Source organism: Liolophura sinensis, chromosome 13 (genome assembly GCF_032854445.1).
Source record: "Liolophura sinensis isolate JHLJ2023 chromosome 13, CUHK_Ljap_v2, whole genome shotgun sequence".
In the NCBI taxonomy this organism is placed as follows: Eukaryota; Metazoa; Mollusca; class Polyplacophora; order Chitonida; family Chitonidae; genus Liolophura; species Liolophura sinensis.
Window position 1 is genome coordinate 4,630,127 of NC_088307.1, and position 15,551 is coordinate 4,645,677.

General features: G+C 41.0%; 1 protein-coding gene across 1 annotated transcript; it reads right to left on the reverse strand.

Annotated features, from left to right (window-relative positions):
• Positions 1-2,885: 2,885 nt before the first annotated feature.
• On the reverse strand, positions 2,886-11,252 carry LOC135480448 (uncharacterized). Its single transcript, XM_064760283.1, has 5 exons — positions 11,174-11,252; positions 10,184-10,269; positions 7,912-8,095; positions 6,712-6,773; positions 2,886-3,089 (listed from the first exon to the last, which is right to left on the reverse strand). Exons 1-5 carry the CDS (start codon positions 11,250-11,252, stop codon positions 2,886-2,888), a joined length of 615 nt encoding a protein of 204 aa, XP_064616353.1.
• Positions 11,253-15,551: the final 4,299 nt, after the last annotated feature.

The following is a 15,551-nucleotide window of genomic DNA, read 5'->3' on the forward strand; positions in this document are numbered from 1 at the left end:
TTAACCTTGGGGTAGAAGCCATATGCATACATTCGTGTTAAATAACATCGCCCCTTTGAATATAGGAACAGCTGCAATCAAATCGCAGCTGAGATACATTGTTTGATTAACGATTAACTGATTAAATCTATAACTTTAAAACCTTATTTCCTTGCGACTTTCCGGCTTCAATGTGCTGATTGTATCTCTTTTGATGAATACGTCCTAACTTCTTACTTCTCAGTTGTTCAGTTGTTTGCGTTGGACATTTTGTTGCAAATTTGATCTTGCCATCATAGTCACGTAACGTCAATTTCTGTTGATGATTGTATACGAAAGGTTGTTTGCGAGACACTCACTGACTCAGCGATCTGAACGTCTATCGCTCAGTACAACATCGCTTTTACCGCACATAAGGAATTAACTTGCGCTGCATCAGCTAGAAATTTGTCACCAAGAGCGTTGTCTTCCGGGGCGTTTCCGAGTTTACTCCAACCATTAAAAATCACCTCCGTCGTAAAAAAGCGCAAACTCTCAAGTAGACATCAAACCACGGCTTAAGTCAAAATTAAAATGATAATTTTACTTAGTTCATTATGGCATAGTCCAACTTCAGTTTTTAAAGATTCATGTAGCCCATAAAACGTTTTCAGTTAGCATGTATAGATCATCCTATATAGTGTGGCTGAGTGGTTGTATAGTGTGTTGACGCAGTACACTGACTGAGGATCCTCTCATCAAGGCGATCGCTGTGAGTTCCAGTTCACCTCAAACTGGCGTCCTCCTCGGGCGGACATGTACTGGGGAAGGTCTGACAGCAAACTACGAACGGTTTGGGTTTTTCTTTCCGGCTCTGTTCGGTTTCCTAATACAATAATACTGGAATGAACCGAAATATTCTTGAATATACGGCGTGAAAAAAACCCTATCAAATAAATGTATTTATTTATTTATTTATTTATTTGGTCTGTGTTACACGCAGTACTCAAGAATATCCCATTATACAATGTTATATTACTTTCCAGCATTGTGACGAACTGACGGGTTTCCTTCCGGATTGCCGACGGCCCGGGAACCAGCTTAAACAATGCATATCGTGCTGTGTGGACGACCTGTGTAACGGGGAATTCGCGTAGCAGGAGACCATGTGAGATGCAAGAAGCTATTTACAGTTAATGAAATCAATAAATTTGTTGAGGTGATGTGAGAACAACGACTTTATGTTGTAACGGTATAGCTATTTCGAGATTTAGAGCACCTGACTTTCTTGGATGTATCACCGATGAGAGGAAAAACGTATCAAAAGTCATACGAAAAATAAACATAGTTACTCAGTTTTGAGGATACATGTTATTTAAAGCAGCTTGTTGCTTGCTCCACACTAATCACAGCGCATGTGCCGCTCTCTGTGCTCAATTTACATCACTGCCACCATGAGATAAGTCTAATCCTGCATATCTGTGCGACGCACGGATGCATGTTTACGCTTAACCTCACCACTGATGTTCTCGCGAGGACCTTCAATCAGCATTCATCAATAAAACTGTAGGCGTCTGTTGGAATTATCTTGCTCATACTTTAGATAAAGAGGATGTATGTATATCAAGTATTAATTGAAACAAATGTTGAAACATTTCCCGGTGATCTCCGCATTGTTGGAAACTTCTGCACAAAGTTTGCCAGTGGTGACATTATTGTAAAGCGAACTGTACAAGTTTATCAGTTGCTTAATATTTACCAGTAACATATTCAGCGGCCATGCAGGCCGCAATCTTAGCTACCCGCGCTCTCCTCGAGAGCGCATGGATCGCGGACGGCGCCTTCTTCCTCCTCCTCGAAGGTCGCGGTCAAAACTGGACACTGCCAGCCATCGTATGGTCCCCTTCTCTTGGTCAAGGAGTTTCTGGAAAGTACCCTAGGATTTTTTTTTTTTTGATTGTTGTTTAACGCCACACTCAAGAAAATTTCACTTAAACGAGAGCAGTTAGTTTTATTTATTTATTTATTAATTTGATTGGTGTTTTGCGCCATACTCAGGAATATTTCACTTATACGACGGCGGCCAGCATTATGGTGGGAGGAAACCGGGACCGAGGGTAACCTCACGACCATCCGCAGGTTGCTGGAGACTTTCCCGCGTACTTCAGGAGTGGAAGGCAGCTCTTGGACTTGAACTCACGACGGCCGCATTGGTAAGAGGCTCCCGGGTCATTACGGCGTGCTGCCTATTAAACGCCCAGGATCTATAGATATAGATGACGAGGTTATGTACCTAATAACATGGTACTGGAAGACTTTCAACCCTGGGACCAACTCGGGGGAAACCCACAACCATCCGCAGGTTGTTGGCAGACCTTCCCACTTACGGCCGGAGAGGGAGCCAGCATGAGCTGGACTTCAACTCACAGCGACCGCATTAGTTTGAGGCTCCTGGGTCATAACGCTGCGCTAGCAGTTAGTTTTAAGAGAGGAACCCGGATTGTCAGTGTAAACCACCGAGCATTGGCAAGTTACTGACATTTTTTCCTACGTAGGACGTACAGATGTGCACACCATAATGGTGGCACACAACGAACGTTAAAACGGGCAAACGGTCCACGGCCACCGAGGCCCCTCGCTGGAATGCAACAATGAAACCCAAATACACAGACAAACAAATGCAAATAAAACTCAAACACACGCATATAAATACTGTGCACGTGAAATTGCTTTTGTAGCATTATACTATTGTCGCCATGCGTATTACATGCATATATAAAAGGATAGTCCGAAGGTGCATGTATCACTGTACGTGTCTACTAGAACTCAGAAATTCAATCCTTACACAACGTATAAAGTTTTGAAATCGTTACATAAACTTTGTCATTGTGACAAAGACTAGTTAGCAATATCAGACTTGTTATGGCTTATCCTTCAATCCTGAACCCAAGCTTGGGGTAATCCCCACAGTAGTAACGAACTTCGTAGTCTTTGCAACTCTGGCGACTGTTAAGACACAGAAGTCCATACCTTGGACTGAGTTTGATTTGTTGATACACAGTGTATTGCAAGAAGGGAATACTCTGGTCCCTGATCTTTATGTACTCGACCGGGGCCGGAAGTACGCCGTGCTGAAACGAAAGTGAGGTCATAACGAATAGAGAAAGATGATAGGGCAATGGTAGTGCGGCTGTCAAAAGGAAACACAGTATATGGTTTACCAGTGGTATCCAATTGTTGGACTTAATTGTTGGAGAGTTAAGGTCAGATCAGGCTGAAACGTTGTTGTGTAAAACGCCAATGAGGCTGAGGTGAATCATAAAAAAACAAAAAAGGATAAAAGGACAGAGCGGTGCTAGGGTTAAACGAGAAAGGTGTAGACGCTATGTGACAATGGTGCAGAGGTGAAGCATGGAAATACATGCGCGTAAGAACGGAGTGGTGCTTGAGTTGTTTGGCAATAGTGCTGGGGTGAATCAGAAAAGCATTAACATAAGGACAGAGTGGTGCTTGAGTTATGTGGCACTAGTGCTGGTGTGAAGCAGAAACGCATTAGCATAAGAACGGAGTGGTGCTTGAATTATGTGACAACAGTGCTGGTGTGAAGCAGAAACACATTAGCATAAGGATAGAGTGGTGCTTGAGTTATGTGGCACTAGTGCTGGGGTGAAGCAGAAAGGCATTAGCATAAGGACAGAGTGGTGCTTGAGTTATGTGGCACTAGTGCTGGGGTGAAGCAGAAACACATTAGCATAAGGATAGAGTGGTGCTTGAGTTATGTGGCACTAGTGCTGGGGTGAAGCAGAAAAGCATTAGCATAAGGACAGAGTGGTGCTTGAGTTATGTGGCACTAGTGCTGGGGTGAAGCAGAAAAGCATTAGCATAAGGACAGAGTGGTGCTTGAGTTATGTGGCACTAGTTCTGGGGTGAAGCAGAAAAGCATTAGCATAAGGACAGAGTGGTGCTTGAGTTATGTGGCACTAGTGCTGGGGTGAAGCAGAAAAGCATTAACATAAGGACAGAGTGGTGCTTGAGTTACGTGGCACTAGTGCTGGGGTGAAGCAGAAAAGCATTAACATAAGGACAGAGTGGTGCTTGAGTTATGTGGCACTAGTGCTGGTGTGAAGCAGAAAAGCATTAGCATAAGGATAGAGTGGTGCTTGAGTTATGTGGCACTAGTGCTGGGGTGAAGCAGAAACACATTAGCATAAGGACAGAGTGGTGCTTGAGTTATGTGGCACTAGTGCTGGGGTGAAGCAGAAAAGCATTAGCATAAGGACAGAGTGGTGCTTGAGTTATGTGGCACTAGTGCTGGGGTGAAGCAGAAAAGCATTAACATAAGGACAGAGTGGTGCTTGAGTTATGTGGCACTAGTGCTGGTGTGAAGCAGAAAAGCATTAGCATAAGAACGGAGTGGTGGTTGAATTATGTGACAATAGTGCTGGTGTGAAGCAGAAAGGCATTAGCATAAGGACAGAGTGGTGCTTGAGTTATGTGGCACTAGTGCTGGTGTGAAGCAGAAAAGCATTAGCATAAGGACAGAGTGGTGCTTGAGTTATGTGGCACTAGTGCTGGGGTGAAGCAGAAAAGCATTAACATAAGGACAGAGTGGTGCTTGAGTTATGTGGCACTAGTGCTGGGGTGAAGCAGAAAAGCATTAGCATAAGAACGGAGTGGTGGTTGAATTATGTGACAATAGTGCTGGTGTGAAGCAGAAAAGCATTAGCATAAGGACAGAGTGGTGCTTGAGTTATGTGGCACTAGTGCTGGGGTGAAGCAGAAAAGCATTAACATAAGGACAGAGTGGTGCTTGAGTTATGTGGCACTAGTGCTGGTGTGAAGCAGAAAAGCATTAGCATAAGGACAGAGTGGTGCTTGAGTTATGTGGCACTAGTGCTGGGGTGAAGCAGAAAAGCATTAGCATAAGAACGGAGTGGTGGTTGAATTATGTGACAATAGTGCTGGTGTGAAGCAGAAAGGCATTAACATAAGGACAGAGTGATGCTTGAACTATGTGGCACTAGTGCTGGGGGGAAGCAGAAAAGCATTAGCATAAGGACAGAGTGGTGCTTGAGTTATGTGGCACTAGTGCTGGTGTGAAGCAGAAAAGCATTAGCATAAGGACAGAGTGGTGCTTGAGTTATGTGGCACTAGTGCTGGGGTGAAGCAGAAAAGCATTAACATAAGGACAGAGTGGTGCTTGAGTTATGTGGCACTAGTGCTGGTGTGAAGCAGAAAAGCATTAGCATAAGAACGGAGTGGTGGTTGAATTATGTGACAATAGTGCTGGTGTGAAGCAGAAAGGGATTAACATAAGGACAGAGTGATGCTTGAACTATGTGGCCACAGTGCTGGGGTGAAGCAGAAAAGCATTAACATAAGGACAGAGTGGTGCTTGAGTTATGTGGCACTAGTGCTGGTGTGAAGCAGAAAAGCATTAGCATAAGAACGGAGTGGTGCTTGAATTATGTGACAATAGTGCTGGTGTGAAGCAGAAAAGCATTAACATAAGGACAGAGTGGTGCTTGAGTTATGTGGCACTAGTGCTGGGGTGAAGCAGAAAAGCATTAGCATAAGAACGGAGTGGTGGTTGAATTATGTGACAATAGTGCTGGTGTGAAGCAGAAAAGCATTAGCATAAGAACGGAGTGGTGCTTGAATTATGTGACAATAGTGCTGGGGTGAAGCAGAAAAGCATTAGCATAAGGATAGGCATTAGCATAAGGACAGAATGGTGCTTGAATTATGTGGCAATAGTGCTGGTGTGAAGCAGAAAAGCATAGCATAAGGACAGAGTGGTGCTTGAGTTATGTGGCAATATTGCTGGTGTGAAGCAGAAAAGCATTAGCATAAGGACAAAGCGGTGCTGAAGTGATGCCCTGACAATGGCCCTGGATTGAAGCATGGACGATATTAGCATAAGGGTAGAGCGGTGCTGTAGTCAACCCAGAAAGGTGTACAAGTTGGTGAAGAAGTGAAGTATGCTTGGGGTTTCACGTCCTACTTGACAACGACGAAGTGAAGTAGAAAAAAAACCCGTCAAGGCTGGTAAGAGAGGCGTCGGACTCTCGTGTAAAACAAGAGTCCAGCCGAAGTTGAGGTGTGGATATAGGCGTGCCATAGTGACAGAAAAGGTTTGTTCTCAGGAGAGATTGAGATCACGTGCAGATAAAAATGTTGTCAGAGTCAGAAGTGCAAGAGGTGCATAGTGTGGAAAAATAAAAGCTTTTGAAATGATTTGAGAAGTCGGAAAGTGATAAACGCCTACAGGACCCGGTTCGTTGCATTGTTTTCGTGTGGTTGTTTAATAAATATCATGAAAATACAGCAGTTTGAGTAATTTTAGACCAGTGACGTCTAATAAATTGCAATTAACATCAATTCATTTCTTACCTAATTCTGCATAAGCTATGGTGTATGGGTGTCTAAGTCGCTACTCTTTAAGCATTTACACGAAGTCAGAATAAGACAGTAACCGGGATAAGCCGACAAGAGGTGGGATTTCCCCCGTCGGCCAACTATCACACTCTCATTGCTGTTCTGATGGCTCTCACTATACCCTGTTGTCTGTTATATTACAGAAAGGAATCAAGCGAGAATACGTGATGACTGATTATCATTGGTTATCCTTCATATCAGCATACATTAAACTCTCGCATGATAGTTTTTTGATTATTTTCTACAACGCTCTAACAATCCGGCACGACAATAATCAAGCATTTGAGAATTTACTCCATGAATGACTTATCTTACCAATATTTTTCTTTCGTCATCTGTAAATCCTGGATTGTTGACATCTTTCCATCCACTACAGACTGAAAGAAGGAAAACCCCAAAATACAGACCTAACAAACGTCCGGGAGCAAAAGAAGTGCGATAAAGTGAAACCTTTTCATCGTGATTATAAATTCGGATGCAACATTCATAGATTTTACTGTTGTTATCAGTGTGGTTAAAATGTGTAGATATATTAGATCTTATGTGAAGAGCTGGTTTAAATGCCTCTATCAAACTGACAACAGGAAAAGTCTATCCATATTTATACCTATCCAAAAAGATCTATCCCCTGAATACTGTGGGTTCAGCATTATAACCAGGGTAAATAATCTTAATTCTAAAAATATTCCATCTATTGCCCTCTAATTAGATATTTGCTCTCACCCTGAACACAAAATTTCTATTTCGAGGAATTTAACACTGACCGCGAGACCTTAGTTACAATTAGCAGTCAATGACGTCCTGCGTGACCGTTTGCACTGTCTAATGCGCATGTCACATGTGGGAAAAGGACTAAGGTAGAGATTCGGCCCCAGAGAGGTACGACAAGAAAGTGCAAATTTCAAAAAATGTTCCAGCATAATTCTGTTAATTTCGGAATCAGAAATCAGGTGTACTGTTTGCTGTAGCTCAAAATATGGAACCCGACATCTAAGACATTTCAAATTGCTATGCTATATCGCTGCCTCGCTATGCTATCTCGCTGCCTCGCTATGCCGTCTCGCTGCCTCGCTTTGTTATCTCGCTGCCTCGCTATGCCGTCTCGCTGCCTCGCTTTGTTATCTCGCTGCCTTGCTTTGCTATCTCGCTGCCTCGCTTTGCTCTCCTTACGACCCTGCTTCGCAGCCTCGCTGCCTCACTGCTGCGCTTCCTCACTGCCACGCTACCTCGTCAACTCTACCTCTGTAATACCGGACGAGGCAGTGATTTGGCGGCTCACCTCACTAATAACTACCTTACTACTCCGCACCTTATACATGTATATCAGAAAGACAATTATAAATCTAGCCAGGCAGTGAAAGGTGATCTATCGGCTTCCCTATATTTAGACGTGCATTTATAGACAAGTAAAAAGAGATTTTACTTAGAGTTCTAATTCCTAACGTTTAATATTACATGTACAGTGGAAGGCGACATCAGAACACAGTAGAGCGGAGTTTATCTTCATGTACTTACCGTCAGCCGCAGTGCAGTACTGCACCGCGTAGTCTTGACAGTAACCGCTGATGGCCCCGTTACTGCAGTACAGACCGTAATTCGGTCCCACGGTAAGATGATCCTTGGTGGAGATTACGTCGGTCGTCCCCACCTCCCGAGCTTCGATCCTCTCTTTAACCCGACCCCCACATGGGCGCCAATCCTATGAAAATGTCAAACGAAGATGATGCTGTCCCTTGAGCTTGACTCCACTGCAGATTTGTAAAGTACTTTTGTTTATTTATTTATTTATTTGATTGTTACTTAGGGCAATGCGCAAAAGTATTTTTCTTATACGATGGTGGTCAGTCTCATGAGTGCTGGGGGTAAACCACCGACCTTAGACAAGCTACTGGCAAACATTCCCACGTTTGACGTAAAACGTGATGTTTACTGTATGATGCTAGCTGTTAGGGCTAAAAGCGGTCCCGGGATTTGGTCTATATATGTCAGACAGGAAACTCAGTTCCAATACTACCAGCATTATTCGTTGAAATACATGAATTTACTCAACAAAAGTATAAACGCACGAAGCAATTTTATAGTGTTTCCTCTCTGTATTAAATAACATGCTAACTCAAACAATAAGGTAGGTAGGTAAGTATTCATTATCAGTTGTGTTTTCATTTTCCACCAGATTTTCACATTTTAGGGCAATAATCCAGGGACCACAGCAGCGTGAAAACAGTGGTAGGCAATCACAGCTCGGTCTCTTCGTGATGCTAGTGGTGGATATACGCTGGACTGAGTGTTGTCAACTTTGATTAACGACCACACTGTATTAGGCTGCCACGTCCTCGGTAAGGCAACACCGATCTACAGACTACACCAGTTTGGCCCGAATTACTTCAACAGTACGCTTGGTTCTAATATCTTAATATATGGTTATGAATGTGGCCTTTCTTATTGGGACATAAAAAGGACCCAGCGATCAGCCTGGAAATTAAGTACTTGATAGCTGTCGAAACAACTCTGTGGACTGAAGAGGCAGAGCGGGGGGCGCTAAGCCTGTCCTGCATTCCAATAAAGTTGATCAATAACGACACTTCCGAAAACTTGTTTCCACTGACGGAAATATGCATGAAAAGAGGGGTTATCAAAATATATAAATTATACCTCAGAAATGTAAAAAAAAAAAAAGTAATTGTCTGGCAAAACTGTTTTACATAATCCACAGTTGAAAACTTCGTTATAATTTTTAACTTATGCTCCCTGGGGATCAAATGTGTTTGTTATTATTAGGGGTTCAAGCCTTTCAAACCCTAATGAAATCGTTAGGAAAATTATTCTCTACAAAACTTGTGTCACGTTTTTAGCAAAAACGGTATGTTAGAAATTCATGAAACTTGGGTATGCTTAGGATAAGACATAAAGTTGTGCCCTGGAACTTTTGGGGTGATTCAGTCACATGACTGGCAGCCATGTTGGATTTTAATAAAAAACCTTTCAGAATGATACTCCTCCTAGACCAATGAATTTACTGACATGAAAATCGTGCAGGTGTTAATGAACTTTTTCAAAATGTGTCGTTTTTCGATTTTTTATGTAAATTTAGTCTCTGGCTAAGATTTGAAAGCTGCGCAAAATAATTACGAATCTGCAAATAGTTTTTCGCTGTGACGTGTAGTTTTCATGCAATTAGCAACAAAAAGTTTTCAAAATCGTTCACGTCTCAGCTTTATCTACTTAACTTAGAGGATTCGTGCAAGACTGCATGAAACTAATTACCGCAGTTTACCGTGGGAACGGAATCAAAGTTGCAGCGATGTAAAGTTTTTTGTGGTGTTATGAGCACAAGATTAAAGCCGCAATATTTCTATGCTGGTCTTCAGCACTTGACCTGTTGTACGTGATACCTGGATATCTCGAGTTCAAATCCAGTATATTCCCTTTTAGGTTTATGGTTTGGATGATTTTTTAAATACATTTTTTTTACAACCCCCCCCCCCCCAAAACACTGAGTTTCTATGCTAAACTTTCTAGGCTAAAGCACAGTGACGTGTTTCACAGTGCTCAAGAATATTTCATTTATACGAGGGTGGCAAGCAGAAAAAGAAAAGCCCAGAAAAGTTTCTTTTGATGTATCCTTTAACGTCTTTACTTATGCCATCATCGGAATGGTAAAATCTCTCCTAATGATGGCCTAATAAAAATTCGGAAAAATTGAGTCACAATGAAACGCGGGTTTTTTCGGAGATACACAAACCGTGAATTAGTTAAACTTATCAGTGGTTATACAGGATTTGCTTACCGCTGCAGTGGGGTGATCTTGAATCCGTTCGTAATCTCCACTTCCTCCTCCATTATCAAAGTCATACCAGTTGGTCCAGTAGTCAGCTGAAAAAGGCCGCGTTTGGAATTAGTCCAAAGGAAAGCTGTAGAAATGACTTTAAGACGGCCATTGCAACATTATAATTAATTAAAGAAAAAACATTTTCTTGTGGACAGATCACGAAAGTTAGTCTCTTTAGATGAACAACTAATAACTATACGTAAAAAATTTTAATTCACTTTTCTTACATTTTAGTGAGTTAAATGCGTTAAACGGTATCCAATGTTTGAACTCTGTACAGTGGACTTCATTAGCTCTAGCTGGATTTAACATACTTTGTCGTCAAAAGAACCCCCCCCCACCCCACTGAACACCCCTGTGAGTTTTTAATGATGGAATACCTCTAGCCTATAAAGCCTGTCTTACAGTTCAAAATTCTGATGCTTGAATTCAGTTTAAAACAAACTAAAGCAAAAATAAATGAACACGTTTGGATGGCTACTTTTATGTTTTTTTCCCCAAATTCCGTCTTCATTTTCATGCGGCATTCCTTGGGATATTAAAAACAATCGACTACGTCAACCGAAACATGAACGACCAAAAATCACAATTAGATGTGAGTCAATCAAAATACAACATCAGTTACATCCACTGATCGCAAAAGCTTATTATTTCTTTCTTTATTTGTTTATTTTTTTTATTTCTTGCTCATGTCTGAAAGAAAGGTATTGGACGCGGTTGCTTTGGCTATCTCTCAATTGGGCGAAATTCCGGAAAATATATCTTTTAAAAGGCAGATCAGTCTAAAGACGATTTAGTAAAGAAAATAAAAATAAACAAATCGAACAAACTTGTAACGCTTTATCCTTCTTTGACATTTTACACTGATTTTAACGTTGTTATTTAAACATGCTTATGAATAAATGAATAAATCAATGAGAAAATTTAAATACACTAAATGAGACTTACCCATGGCAAATCCAGACGTAAACGCCAGCACTAACGACAAGGCCAAGACTGGCTTCAGCAAAATATTTTGCCTCTCCATTGTCCAGTAGAGGGTAGGGGGATCAGATCTGACGAAAACTAAGACTCTATGGACTGTTCCTCTTGCTCTTCAGTCATCAACAATAAAGCGCTCACATCCGTCACAGCTTGTTTACGCTGTACTTATACTCCAGAGGCGGAAAACACCGGAGGCGGTTCAGATGGCACAGTGTGCCTGGTTGGTCCCTTGGAATTTAATAAGGAAACAAATCTCTGAACAATATTTAACGCATTGGTGAATAGCCCCTCAGGCATGCAACTCTCTTTCTCAAGGCCGTTTAACAACGTAAGCAAAATTTTTTTTCCACATAAAAGTTTTCCAAACTAACAGACTAGATTTCATCTAGGCAAAATTAGACAAAATCATCAAAAAAATGAGAAACTTAACAAAAGTTTTCTTTAGAACCTTACCCACGTACTTACGCATCGACTTAATAAGGTGCACGGTTGTTATACAAACTATATACGGCTTACATGTAACTGGAAGCAAAACTCAATAAACTTTTAGTACAAAATGAATTTTTATTGTCTTTTGTCTATGCACTTTTTGTGAAAAAATGGTCAAGCTACATATTTGCTGTCTGATATACAAAATCTGGCTTCTGAGGCTTAGCCATACATCATTTGGCGCTGACGGTGTGGAACATTGGTGGGATACATAGTTTTTGTGGTGTTTGTCATGCATCACTGAACTAAATTTACATGTGAATTATAAAAATTTTACCTTGACCTGCGGACCCCTTAATGTTTGTAAAGAAGAGAAGGACTGCTGGGCAATAAGGTTACTGGGGAATTATGTCAAAAAAATATATCAGCTGTTTGTCAAAAACGGCCAATTGGATGCCTTTTCCGCCACCGAGACTTGTGTTAGTGTCTTGATTAAGATGAACACATACCTGGTTAAACTTGTTAATCAAAACTTTTAATCTGAGATTCAGGATTGTATTGTGCCAAAAGAAATTAAATTTTAATGTCATAATTAGAAAAATATATATAATTTCTGGAAAAAAAATATACTGACGATTGCCAGACACTTGTGTTTGACATGACTAACAGAGAAAAAGTAAAAAGACCATACTCTGTAATATTGTGTGGAATGCAAAGAAAGAACATGGCGCTCAAAGCTTATCTCAGATATATTACAAAGTTTGTCGAACGGCTGGTTTTGAAAAACAGTCCAACTCCTGCTGGCTTGGGAAGGTCTTCCGTCGTATAAGTGAAATATTCTCGAGTACGGCGTAAAACACCAATCATATAAATAAATAAAATCATATATTAGACATATGGTTTTACATGATTGGTGTTCTATCCTATAGTAAGCATATACATATATCCTATACTAGACATATACATACTCTATATTAATCATGTACACGTCCTATAGATAGCATGTACATAATTTTTCCAGTTCACTGTACACAATTTCCCAGACTACCGGAGCAATAATGTTTCTTACACTGTATGGTGCAATGACCAGCAGGATATGTACTGAATCACCTGTGCATATAGCGTGTTAACTTGTACTGTTCTGAAATTCTCTGTTGTGTGTGAGTTTAAGTCTTTCCTGATCTCAGATATATTCTGACCTAGTTTTTACCGTATGTTGGTTTATGCTATACATAGCACAACAATGAAAATGTAGAAATAGTCCTTATATACGTATATGCAAACGTGTATAGCATATTTCATGCGATCAGCAAGTCTAATTATGTGCCAAAGAAATAGATGTCTATTTTTCATAGACTAAATAGACATTTATCCTAAATAATTTATTTTAACTATCATCATGTATCCATCTACGGCACGCCACGTGTGTTTTCTGAAAATGTCGTATTTTATACCAATAAATTAAAACTTAAAAATTGTGAATGTTATAGAATGACAAAAAGTTTGAATACTATATTTCATACTGCTATTGCTGGAAACTTCCATAATTGTAGGTAGGCGTAGAGGGATACAAAAGGCTTGATTTGGTTTGCATGGATTGGGTTGAAAATTTTAAACGTTCTGCATGATTTAGGGCATGCCATTGTTTATGCAAGATAAAATGTGACATAAGTAGAAATGATGTAATGAGTGTACAAACTTGATATATTCTGTATACCCTATGATAGACCGATGGTGCTCTTGATCATTGAAGTCGAAATATTCATGGAAAGGGCGTTAAATTTATTTATCTATTTGATTGGTGTTTTACTCCGCGGTCAAAAATATTTCGCTTATACGACGGCGGCCAGCATTATGGTTCGAGGAATGTGGACAGAGTTCCGACGAATCCCACGACCATCCGCAGGTTGTTGACAGACCTTCCCACGTATGGCTGGAAAGGAAGCCAGCATGAGCTGGACTTGAACTCACAGGGACCGCATTGGTGAGACGCTCCTGGGTCATTGCGCCGTACTGTCGGGCTACCCCCTTCGCCCAGGGAGGACCTCAAGATGTTAAAGAATACTGTAATGTTTTTTTTTCACGGGAAAAACAGCGGGCGAGACGTGCCTCAAGAATCAGCTCAGACTTCGGGTTCAGCCGTTGTGTTTCACATTCTTATACTGTAATTCAATTTCTGAGGAAAAAAAGAGCAAAAAAAAACGTTCTCCACTTTAGCTTTAGGTTTGTAACCAATAAATGAATTATGTGTCAAAGCGGAATGTTGTCTTTAATCATTTGGACATTTGGAAAGAAACACATTCTGCGATAGACGAGTTTATATTGATTTTGGTGTTTTCGTTCCGAGAATACATGTGTACATGCACATGATAGTGGATTTAAATTAGTACTATATCGCTGAATCAGTCTTTCTCAGTTTTTTTTTCTCGATTATCATGTCGCCTGTGACCGGTTTATAGGTTTTGTTTGAAGTTGGTCATGCATTACACAGGAAAGCACCCTGTCAAGATTTGTTAAAATCTCGAAGGCTGAATGTTGTTGTGAGACACTGAGACGAAGAATAGGTGTTACATTAGATGCCGAAATGGTCAACAGGATTTGACCCTTGAATTTAGGTCACGTGGTCACATCTCGTGATTTGGCCTGAGGGTGGTCATGAAACACTTTTGGTAGTTCACACTGCTGAAATATTTTTAAAGAAAAAATATACTCAATCACTTAAACGCTTTGCTTAAAGCATCTAAATAATTTGCAAAATGATTTTATTGCACTTGACGGCGGAGCTAAGCGTATCCCCCCCCTCCCCCCCCCCCCCCCCCCACACACACAACCAACCACATGATTTCAGGTCTCTTTGTCTGCATTAGCATTATGTCTTCAAACAGTTATCCTGTTGTGTGAATTTTTGTTTAAGTTTGCATACGTTTGAAGATTGCAAATTATTTATTATGCTTTCAGTCATTGTTGTTTAAGAATATTTCCGAAGTTTACAGGTTTGGCGTTATTAAAAAGCCCTTGATGAAATTAGAAAAGATTTCTGGATGAATTGGAAACGTCCATTAAATGAAATGCAACATTAACTGGAATAAAAGTAGAATAAATTAACTTTTGTACTAGTTACATTCTGCTGCAAAGGACAAATGGTGTTCATGGATTCAGAAACCAGTGCAAACTCAGCCACGAAAGATATAACGGGTTTCTGCAGTTTTCAGTCATGTCTTTTTATACTTAGTGATCGAAGACTATTCCCGTATCTATGACGACGATCAAGTTTACGCAAGTGTCGATGAAACTGTGATGGCCGGAGTAAACCACCGATGCTATATAACAAACTTTTTGAATCGGGAGTCCCGGGATCATACCCGGGTTGGGTCATACCAAAGACTTCAAAAATGGTACTTGCAGAAGCATCGTTTGAAACTCAGCACTGAGGGGTTACAGCAAGAACGTGGCTGCAGATCTCTGGCTTCATGGACTCGCCCGGCCGCAAGAAGACAAAGTATATGTACACATACTTAATTACTCCTCGTTGTCATTTGACTGAAAATATGACTGAAGTACGACATAAAATCCGCTAGCATAGATAAATACATAAACGTCCCGACTGTAAGGTGCAGTGAGAGCAGCCAGGGCTCGAATCAGCGAATCAGAATCTTGCCAACACTGACGGGATATTCTCGATATGTTTATTTATTCGATTAGTGTTTTACGCCGTACGAACATTTCACTTATACGACAGCGGACAGCGTTATGGTGGGAGGAAGCCGGGTAGAGCCCGAGGGAAACCCACGACCATCCGCAGTTTGCTGTCAGACCTTCCCACGTACGGCCGGAGAGGAAGGCAGCACGACCTGGACTCACAGCGACCAAATGTTTGAGATCCTGGGACAATGCACCGCTCTAGTAACAGGTA

What these genes read in the sequence shown, in the direction of transcription:
- LOC135480448 (XM_064760283.1), bottom strand. Translation starts at nt 11,252, where the DNA reads ATGGAGAGGCAAAATATTTTGCTGAAGCCAGTCTTGGCCTTGTCGTTA. An exon ending in GTACTGCACTGCGGCTGACG is followed by an intron (nt 6,774 to 7,911) that starts GTAAGTACATGA and finishes TCCTTCTTTCAG; the next exon opens with TCTGTAGTGGATGGAAAGAT. An exon ending in ATGACGAAAGAAAAATATTG is followed by an intron (nt 3,090 to 6,711) that starts GTAAGATAAGTC and finishes CTTTCGTTTCAG; the next exon opens with CACGGCGTACTTCCGGCCCC.